This window comes from Lipotes vexillifer, unplaced genomic scaffold, assembly GCF_000442215.2.
Source record: "Lipotes vexillifer unplaced genomic scaffold, Lipotes_vexillifer_v1.1 scaffold6, whole genome shotgun sequence".
Lineage (NCBI taxonomy): Eukaryota > Metazoa > Chordata > Mammalia > Artiodactyla > Lipotidae > Lipotes > Lipotes vexillifer.
The window spans coordinates 2,368,102-2,379,596 of record NW_006799037.1 but is presented as its reverse complement, the minus strand read 5'-3'; the positions used below and the strand labels follow the sequence as shown (position 1 = coordinate 2,379,596).

General features: G+C 35.3%; 1 protein-coding gene across 2 annotated transcripts in view; it reads right to left on the bottom strand.

Moving 5' to 3' along the window:
* USP47 (ubiquitin specific peptidase 47) overlaps nucleotides 1-11,495 on the bottom strand; it is a 121,461-nt gene that overhangs the window by 63,623 nt on the left and 46,343 nt on the right. Inside the window, exons 3-5 of one of the 2 annotated variants that reach the window (XM_007471406.1) lie at nucleotides 8,785-8,988; nucleotides 5,112-5,225; nucleotides 3,564-3,702 (exon numbers count right to left, since the gene is read on the bottom strand). In XM_007471406.1, the coding sequence (XP_007471468.1) occupies nucleotides 3,564-3,702; nucleotides 5,112-5,225; nucleotides 8,785-8,988 (457 nt within the window). The remainder of the gene's footprint in view (nucleotides 1-3,563; nucleotides 3,703-5,111; nucleotides 5,226-8,784; nucleotides 8,989-11,495) is intronic. The other variant, XM_007471407.1, reaches the window with a different exon arrangement.

Here is an 11,495-nt window from a genome sequence, read left to right as displayed (position 1 = left end):
CTCTTTCCCATAAACGACAGCACTCAAGCAAGGAGACCAGGTTGTTCTGCACCTTCTTCTCAGCTGAGGCTGCCTGGGATTTCCCTTCTTCTCCATCTCCTTCCCCCAATTCCTCAACAGTCAGGGACAACCACTCTACCTGCAGTCTTAAAAGGTAAATGAATACTGCTATTGTTCTTTGTATACCTTAAGATCAATCATGTATCATTTATTTGTGACTTTGTTTCCCTTCCCTGGGCTTAAAAAAGGGTGGTGGGGGAGGGGTTTAAGGGAAGGAGGGAGTAATAATTTTTGCCACTGCTGTTTACTTTACCACTAGCAATAAGAATCATATAGAAACCTATGGTCTTTTGTACCTGACTCAGCACCATATTTAAATAGAATGAACAGTGTCTCAAATAAATGTACTACTATTTTCCAAAAGTATGAAGGTTTTAGTGAGATGAGTAAGATAAAATGTTACTGAATAGAAATCTTTTGTCATTATGTGTTGTCTAAATCAGCAAATTTCAAATGATAAATGTTATCAAGTGGGTCATCTATCTGAAATAGTTATGAATCAATATTGTAAGTACAAGCTAGTTAAGGGAGAAGAACATAAGAACACATGCCATTCTGCAGAGGGCAAATGCAGAGAGAAATCCTGAACAGAACCAACAAGAAATGAACGAGAACTCGAACAGGTCAAATGAAGTAGAATGAAACTGGCCGACTCCTAAAGTAGATAAAATAAAACAAAAAGAATTGTGAAAGAAACTGCCCAAGGAAAGATATCTCGGTTTTAAATGATGAAATACCTCAGTCATGTGGTTTCTAATCACCTGAGAGTCCACATCAGCCTTCAATCCACTCCTTATTCCTTAAAGTCCCCCCGACCCCCAACCATCTCCTATCAACAGTGGCTGGCTACCAGGAGCAGTTGGTAGGCAAGGGAGACAGGAAAGAATATGTTAAGTCCTCAGCCTCACTGCATTATGGAGAAATATTTCCTTACAGCCCTGAGTTGAAATCATGAGAGCATTTTTCAATAAAAACATTTTGTACATTTACAATAATTTCTTAAGGAAAATGCAAATTCAGTAGTCAGTAACAAAACACTTTTTGGGACTTCCCTGGTGGTCCAGTGGTTAAGACTCCACACTCCCAATGCAGGGGGCCCGAGTTTGATCCCTGGTCAGGGAACTAAGGGAACTAAATTCCGCATGCCGCAACTAAAAAGATCCCACATGCCACAACTAAAGATCCTGCGTGCCACAATGAAGATCCTGCATGCAGCAACAAAGATCTGTGTGCCACAACTAAGAACTGGTGCAAATAAACAAATAAATAAACAAATATTTTTTAAAAAGAACACTTTTTGAACCCCAGCTCCTTTGGATATGTACAGATTTTTTTTTTTTTTTTTTTTTGGTACGCGGGCCTCTCACTGTTGTGGCCTCCCCCGTTGCGGAGCACAGGCTCCGGATGCGCAGGCTCAGTGGCCATGGCTCGTGGCCTAGCCGCTCCGCGGCATGTGGATCTTCCCAGACTGGGACACGAACCCGTGTCCCCTGCATTGGCAAGTGGACTCTCAACCACTGCACCACCAGGGAAGCCTGTGTACAGATTATTTTAATTCACAAAGGCAGTACCCCAGAACACCAGAGGAAAATGTACTGGTAGGGAAAAGAGCTGTATGAGGAACAATAGTTGGGAATGAAGACTATGATTACATGGCAATGTATATCAAAGTCCTCTAAAAATATTTTTAATAAATTTCAACTTACTAATTCAGTTTCTAGGAACTTACTCTAAGGAAGTAATCACAGATGAAAATGAAAACTTATGTACAAGTATGTTCATCATAACATAGGTAATAATTACAGTTTAACTATCTAAATCATATAATGAAACACTATTCTTCAGCCACTTAAAACCCATATTAAAATACTATTTAATAACATTGAAAAATGCTCCTCATATAGTATTACACGAAAAAATATATATTAAAAGTCTGCTCGCAACATGATTTCCCCATTTTCTTAAAAGCATTCAGATGAAGGAAAGATAAGACAAAAATAAGCAAAATCATTAAAGCAGTTTCTGTTAATAGTACTGTCAGTGATTTCCACTTTTTTCATTTTACAATACGACAATGAACATGTATTACATTCGTATTATAGGAGAACTTTTTTTTTTAAAGTATGCTTTAGTCTCTAGGAATTAGAGAGCCATACAGTACTCAGCACAAAGTAGGAGTTCTGTAAATACTTCTTGCATAAGGACTGAGTTGGTTGTCAGAATACACAGCAAAAATTTCAAGAATCCTGACTTGTTAAATCTGGAACTTTCTCTAAGTATTCCAACTATCTCATAATAATCTAGGGTATCTATTTTTTTTAAATGCAATTTATCCAGTCTACTGCAGAGCAACTAACTTAGTATTTGGAGGAGTAATGCCTCAGAACCTACATTTTTAACAAGTATCTCAAAATGATTCTTAAAGAAATAAAAATTTGAGAGTCACTATACTCTAGACAGTATAATGAGAAAAGATACTTTGTCATTCTCTTTTATTCTTGGTAGTTTGCTGCAAAAAGTTCTATTGATATAAATGATCCTAAATACCAAACACGACCAGCTTTTACCATTTTCACAACAAATACACCATTAAGCCTGTACAAAAGATTAGCTATGAGAAAATTATTCTACATTTCAATTACAAAATATAGTAAGTGGAAGATTACAGAACACATTAAAACAATATCTACAATATTAGTCTGCATTTGTGTCTAATATTTACAGTCATCTCTGTTTTAAAGTTCTAAGAGTAAACACTCTGAAGCCATACCTAATATGAAATACCATTAACTAGCTATATAATCAAAGGCTTCTCTAAGCCTGTTTCCACTTCTTTTAACACGAATACTACCTATTGAAAATGTTTGTTTTAAGATAAAATGATATGTGAAAGTATCCAGATTATATTTTCAGGCAATTAACCAGTCTTATATATAAATATAAAACTGCATAAATAAAGCAATTCCATTAGCTCAATAAATTGAAAAAAAATTCAAAAATATAGGTTTAAACATATTCAGAAAAAGGCTAACAGAAAGTTTTAAATTACATGATTAATTTCAAACATATGATTAGATTAAACTAGAAGATAACACAGTAGTTCTGATAAAATAAGCCTGGCCCATCTGTTTCCACATGAAAGTATCTGCCATAGTCTATTCCAATGCACATGGAGATACATTCCTTTCCAGAGGAAGTCAACTTCAAAAATTTAAGATTAAATTCAAGATAGAAAATTATCAAACAGAAAAAGTCTTCCTACAAAATCCAATTTTTTACTAAATAATGGTAGTAACAATACAGTAAAAATAACAATGGGTTGAGGGAAAGGGAAACCACATTCTTGTTCTAACTTTGCTTCTGCTAACTAGTGATCTTGCTCTGGGTCTGTTTTCTCTAATCCATAAAATGAGAAGATTAGGCTTGAGATTGCTAAGATTACTCTGGATTAATGCCCTATGATTTTATGAAAATACAACAACGACAACAATAATATATCTTACCAGTTTCTGATTTATTCAAAATAGATGAATAGGAGTAGCTTTGGCTGACATAATCACTGGTAGAGCCCACAGAACCTTCTCTTGGAAGTGGACCTATAAATTTGTCATGAACACTGTCATCCCCAGCACTGGAATCCTCCTAAAATGTAGCATAACCAATATTTACTGAGTGGTAAATATTGCTAAAACAATGAAAAAAGGCATACTAATTCCTGAGGCAATGAAAAAAAGACAAGGCATTACTGGTACCACCAAGACATTCAAAGTATATACCCTCACTATTTCCTGTAGGAAGGTTTGAAAGATGCCCAATATAACACACTTTGGAACAATGCTTAGGTCTCCTTCCAAAGTTCTTACTTTCTCATTTTATTTAATTCTTTTTCAAATTCTGTTTATATGAGAGAGGAGATTTCTGGTACTAATTAATCAGAGTACAACTGAGAACTCCTTAATGACAGAGTTTATCATTTATTTTTACATCACCCTTGCTAAGTAGGCCTGAAAGGTAGGGGACACTCAATAAGTATTGAATGAAATGGATAGTCTCCTATTGTCTCCAATAAGAAACTTCCTATTAATGAGGAAGATGTCCAAAAGGAGTAAGGGATATAAAACCAGCACAAGCAACTAAGAGCTGAAGACTAATTACTAAGCATTTTAAAACATGAATCCCCAAATTAACAGCTCATTTAGTTTCAATGTCAGACTAATCAAAATCTTCTCATGATGTCATAAAAATAAACAATGAGATTAAGGAAAGTCAGAACATATTCTGGCATTGCTTCTGTATGGATGTCCTGTGTTTAATTACTGTCTACTGTCCAGAGAGGCATTCTAATTCACAACAGACTTCTAAATGAAAAGCATCAAACAGAAGAACTTTTCCTGAGGAAAGTTTCATTAAAGAGAAGCGTTCTGAAAAAGTCCATAAACTCTGTGAGTTTCCTCAGTCTGTAAAGCAGCAAGGTAAATCAGACCAGGTTTTTTCAATGAATCTCTCTCAAATTGGGAGTTACTAGATTTGACGATCACTAAGGCCACTGAACCAGACAGGAAAGGCTATTGAAATATGAATTGCAGCAAACACTAAAAGAACAGAAATAAAGCATAGAATTTACAAACTAGTCATTCCAAAAAAAATGGGGCGTGGGGGATGGGGAGTGGGAGCAAAACCAGCAGAGTAGATAATTCTGGGGGTCTGTTCCCCTACCAGAAAACCTGGGCAAAACTGCCGAAGATTTACACCAACCAAGCAAATGCTTAACCAAACAAAAGGCCACTGAAACACAGTAGGAGATCCTAGACCCATCCCCATCCCTGTTCTAGTGGTGATTCTCAGTGTGGCAAGAGACTATATACACAAAGTGCTATGGATGCCCAGTGTAACCATGTTAACATACATACAAGCCAACAGAAAACAGAAAAATAATTTATTATACATAAATTGCAAAACACATCTCTCCTCCTTCCTTTGGAAAATGGCTTCCCAAGTAGTAGGTGACAGTGCACAAAAATTATGACTATAGGGCTTTCTAAAGAGTTTACCAGCAGTATTTGAGGCTGTTCACCATCTTTATCTGTCAAATGCAGAAAGTTCTTCTTTCCTGGCTCAAAATTAGCATCAAGAAGAGACTTGTCACTGGTATGATCCAGTGGAGCCTACAGGCATAAAATAAGATATCTCAGATTATGAGAAACATTAATTATAATAATAAAACAAGTAATATGTAAATAGACACATATCTACAATTACTGGGCTTAAACAGTATTTTTTTTTTAATGAAGATTCTGAGAAATTCTGTTAATCTAGGCTTGGAATTAACTCATCTATTCAGGAACTGGGATGGCTAAGCCCAGTGACAGGGCATATACTGACAGGTATCCCAGCTGTTCACATTTCCCAACATCTAAAAAGCTGAAGTACTACACAAAAAAGTATTGTAAACATTTGTTTTGATGTTCTCTGAAATGTATGCAATATAGCATTCAATGGGTTTTCATGAAAATTAACTAAAGATTATTTTATATCACTGAAAACTGTAAAAACATGTTTTGATATAGGAATATAATGAGAATTCCCACATAAGGAAACACACTAAGCAACCCAACCCAAATAATATGTAACATTGAAAAACGGGCACCTTCAGAAAGACCCTCGAAGGAAAAGCCTGTCCTAGTAAATGATACCTATTTCAAGTCCACTGCCAGTATTCAGAGGATCCCAGGGTGATAGAAGTGATCACGCCTTTGAAAACTAAACATCTAACATGTTTAGTCTTCACCCAACTCTTTTATCTGGTAGGCAATTTAAACCCTGGCTGCCATTCTGATACATTCTAGTTGGGGGATGAGAGACAGAGCTCTGCATGCTCCAAGCCATACTCACCTAACATTCCAGTCCACTGTTGAGAAAAATGAGGGATGGGATGAATGCCCTACTCTTTTGTTTTAAAACTATTTTGTTCATTAAGAAATGTTTTTAATGTTTCAAAGACATGAGGAATATCTCCTTAGAAGGACTTACTTTATGGAGATGCCTTTATTTCTTACAAAATGAACATTATATAGAAGCATAGGTATTAAGGACAAAAAAATTAACTATAAGAGATTCTGCCACTTGCTATTGGTGTGACTCTGAGCAAGTTACTTCACTTCCCCATGACTCAGTTTTTTCACCTGTGAGGCTAGGATAGCACTTACCTCATAGTGTGGTTAAAAGGATTAAATGAGGTTATATTTGTATGAAGTCTAGTATCAGAACAATACTAGCTACCCAGTAAGCACAAAATAAGTGTTAATAAAATAAACATATAATCTCACTTTGGATCACATCTAGAAATCCATGAGAAAAACAGGACAGAGAACCAGAAGCTAAGAGAAGCCACTTGAAAGGAAGAAAGGTATCTTTGGGTCCCTTATATTCTCTGATAGGAACCAGATCTCTCAGCGTCTCTCAGGCATAAAAGATCAGATGATACAGCTAGAACACATAGGGGTTTTACCTCAATAAATGTGTGTCTGTGTGTATGAGATGGTGAGTAGATAAATGAATCAGGCTTTCAAAGAAGCATACATGCAGCACTGTACAGTAAGCAGGTAAGAGTATACTCAGAGAAATGTACGGTAGGCATATTAAGACACAAAAATTAAGTACTTAAGAATAGTCACAGCTGAAGAAAGAAAAGTAGTTAATCCTGGCATAGTGCTATAGCAGATGTTAATTTAACAAACACTTTTTGAGTGCCTAGGGATAGTAACTTTGGAGGATACAAAACTAATACTATGAGGTCCTAGACGTCAAAATATATTCTATCAAGTGGAAAGACACAAATGAATAACAACTATAATAAAAAGACTATAAGTGGCATTGCAGAATAAAAAGTGCAATAGGAGGACAAAGAGAAAGATTATTTTTAAAGTGGCATGAAGAAACATCAAGTAAGGCTTCTTAAAAGTAAGACATAAACAGGACTTGGGCAAAGAGTATAGAACTATCCTTTAAATTGAAAAAGAGGCAACACTAGAAGTTATACAGTAATGTAAAAGAGAATATTCAAAGTTTCAGATTAAATATCATTTCTCTTTGTATAACTTGTTGGACTACCAATTTTACTGCCCAATTTCAGAGGGGGAAAGTTGGCTAATTTAAAACACTAGGGTTTTTTTTTTTTTTGTAAGTACACTTTTTAAAAAATTTTTATTTTATATTATAGTGATTTACAATGTTGGTTAGTTTCAGGTGTACAGCAAAGTGATTCGATTATACATATGTTGTACATACAGCTATTCGTTTTCAGATTCTTTTCCCATTTAAAAACACTAGTTCTACATTTTAAAAAATCATAAATATATTATGGAATAGAAGGCAAAATATCATCAATTTTAAAGGCACATCAAGCTACACCCAACACCTTTTATTCTTCTGCAGAGCCAATTAAAACTATGCCCTCCAAATACAATCAGGATACACATTCACTTGCCTTTAAAGGTATTTTCCTGGAAAACTTAAGAGCAGCAATGGTATAGGACAGGAAGAGGTAACATAAGCAAAAACATGGAGATAGAGAAGTATGAAATTTTGTGTTAAGAAAATAAATTAGTCCAATATCTGAGAGCTAAGATTAGATTTAAAGGACCAATTGTCTTGAATGCTAACTTAGGGAATATGACTTTTTTTTTTGCGGTACGTGGGCCTCTCACCGTTGCGGCCTCTCCCGTTGAGCACAGGCTCTGGACGTGCATGCTCAGCGGCCATGGCTCACGGGCCCAGCCACTCCGCGGCATGTGGGATCTTCCCGAACCGGGGCACGAACCCGTGTCCCCTGCATCGGCAGGCGGACTCTCAACCACTGCGCCACCAAGGAAGCCCGGGAATATGACTTTTAATCAGGGCAGTGAGCAGTCATTAAAGATTTCTAAACTGGAAGGTGACAGGAGTACTATGATTTAAGATGACTGAAGATAATTCTAGCAATCGTATGCAGGGTGAATTTGGACTGAGAGGAAAGAAAAAAGACTATTTAGAATACTATTCTAAAATACAGATGAGATCCAACTCAACAGTCCCCTTTGCCACTCTCCCACGCAAAATTGGTCAGTGCCTCCTCTTTGCACCTACAGCAAACTAATAAATCATACTTAATAATACTTAAAACATCTTAGTGTAATTATTTTTTGATATACCTGTCTCTAAAACTTTACTGTGAGGTCTTTGAAACTGAAGTCATGATACCACCAACCTTCCTGATCAGGTGTTTACCACTCTATCTGGTGCATAATCTCTGTTAATATTGGAGTGTAAGTCCTTCTATTACTTTTTTCTTTCTATATACATTTTCTCTTCTTTTCCAAAAATTAGATTATAAAATACATATGATTTTATATCCTGCTTTTTTCACTTAAATATTTAAAATGAATATCCCATTCAGTAAATGTTGGAAAATTTTCCATAGATGACACAATATTATGATAATCATCTTACATGAATAAAAAAACTAATGAAATGACATTGTGCAAACTTTAAGATAATCAAATGCTGAATCTAGAATGAAAGTAAAGTGATGAAGAGGATCCAAATATCGAGTTGCACAGACTTTATACTCCTGCTTACAATATTAAGAAGGGTTCCAGGATTTAGTATATTATTAAAAACAACAACAATAATGACTATAATATTATTAGCAGCTTAAGAGAAGATGCTTTCAGTTTAGAGTTTTACCATATCAGCAGAATTGATTCCATTCCCCCACACCAAATCAAAGGTTCCATTTATGTAGCCTACTTTGTTGGCCACATCTTCAAAGAGCTTTCTGAGAGGTGTAGAAGCTGGTAAATTTAAAGTGATCCGTTCATTCACTGTCTTTGAATTAGTAGTATCTTGTATTATACATAAGACTCTTGGTTCTTCAGCAGCATTTTCTACCTGAAATTTAAAAAAATATACTATTTATCTTTAAAGAAAAAATATAATTATGTTTTCTATGATTAAATGGAAAGAAACCCCACAAAATACTATTTTCTCTGTGTGAATACTACTGTTTTACGGCTGAAATATATTCTAATGGATATGTCAAACATATAAAGCACCATATATGTTTGTTTTGGAAAAACGGGGATATATTTAAGAATCAACCATTGCTCTTGTGGATATTTGCTTTCACCTTTTAAGGCTGTAAATCAATGATCAACAAGCCCATGAAGACAAGTTTACTTGAGCAATTTTCAGTTGAAAATAACAAAATCTGATCCTTAAAAATGTGTCACAACTATGCTAGCACAGTCAAATCAAGCATTCCTGGGTTTCCTGATGAAACAGAAAGAGAACTGTGTAGAAATGCAATGAGGATTGTCTAAGATTGCAAAATCCATAACTAAAGGATAAAAGCAATCAGGCATCCTGACCTTTACTTTGTTGTACCCACAGACCAAAAGTCCAAAAGCCCCATTTATCAGTGTGTTAGGAGCTGACAAGCTTACCCAAATAGATCAGCCAGCAGAGGGGTAAAGGAAAGCAAGGAAAAATACTTTTCAATTACCAATGTAGAAGGGAGTTAGGGTCACAAATTTTTTCATTCTTTTTTATCTAGTACATAAATCAGAGAAAAAAATTTTAAAGGAGACTTTCTCAAAGAAGCTATGCCTTCCCTCAAGCTGTTGAAGGACACGACTCTTTTTCCTATTTTCCACAGCAGTAGTGGGCTACATCAGGCACTTTGGTGAAAGAAGTTCTTTCCCTCCTCCTGTAATGCCCAACTCAATTAATGGTACCATCATCTACCAGCTGCTGAAACCAGAGAGGAGCACCTTCCTCATTTCCTCCCTCTTCTTCAACTCACATAATCACCAAATTCTATCATTTCTATCATCTGATTCCTTTTCTCTTTAATCCTGCCTGCAGCAATCAGAATCTTACCTTAAGATCGTGGCAATAGCTTCTTCCAATCTCATCTTCCTTCAATCCAGAACAGTATTTTAATATGCAAATCTGATCATGTAAATCTCTTGCTTTCCCTCAAAGTCTAGGGCAGCAGTCATTTTCTGAGGGACCTCTCGCTATCCCCATAAAAGGCTTTGCACAAATATGACCTGTACAAACTGGTACTGTATACAAGAATGTATTTCTCACCTTTTTTTTTTTAAAAAAACACAATAATATTAACCTCAATCTTTTGTTACTTCTATATTATCCATTTTTAAATAAGAATAGTTATTATCATTGACTTGTATTGAAGACAGGACCACCACAAGGTATTTTTGTTTGTTTGGCAGGGTAATACAATTATAATTTGTTTCTGCCATATATAATTTTGGGTTTGTAAGAGATTACTTAAACTAAGGTTAATCCAATTAGTTTAAAACAGAAATAAGTTGCTATAAAAGAAGTATAATGTTTAAGATTGGCTAGCACTATATTTCAGACAAGTCAAAATATTTAATTACCAGTAATAACCCATTTAAAACAAAATAAAGAATACATTTTTTATCAAATAAACAGGATAACAAAAAAGCCTTCAGCTATAAGCTTAAGGTGTTATATTAACACTTGTAACAGATGGTTTTACACATTTTAATCTCAAACTGAGAAACATAAAGTGGACCCTTTTTAACTCTGGTTCACAATAAAGGAACGAGAAACTCTAAATCAATTTCAACTACAAAAGATCCACTTTTACACTTTCAACAGTATATTTCAGAGGCAGAGTCAAGTTTTCCAGGTGAAAAGCACTACAGCTGCCAGATTTTAAAGCTTCAGATAAGCTGAAGTTGACGGTCCAAGCAAGAGAACTCTACCTAAGAATTCAGAAATCAGAAGTGCTGACATTACAGTATACATAAGAATGATGATATGGTAACATATGGCTATCAGCAGTTCCTGGTTCTTTCCTTAAATAATTGAGTGCAAGGTACAGGCACTCCAGCCTCCTCTCCTTCCACACCCAGATATGGGTAATATTATCCCCAATGGAATCTCATCTGAAGGCTAAATGTACTATTGTAAACACAAAATTTAATCTTATGTATGCCTTTTATTCTTTTTAATGACAATAGCTTTCTTTTCTGTGCACTGCACATAAGTAATTTTGTTCCTTTTTTTGAAATAGGAAGAGTATAGGGACTTCCCTGGCGGTCCAGTGGTTAAGACTCTGCGCTTCCAATGCAGGGGTGTGGGTTCAATCCCTGGTCAGGGAACTAAGATCCCACACACCGTGCAGCGCAGCCAAAAAAACAAAATAGGAAGAGTATAAAGGAAAAAGTGGAAATCATTTGTAATTCATAACACAGAGATAACTATTACATTTTGGTCTATATTCTTCCAAATATTTTTCCTACACAAACACAAACAGACATATATATGCACACTTTTTAAACACAAACATTCAGTTAGATATACATGCTGTTTTGAAACTTTTTTTTTTTTTTTTTTTTTTT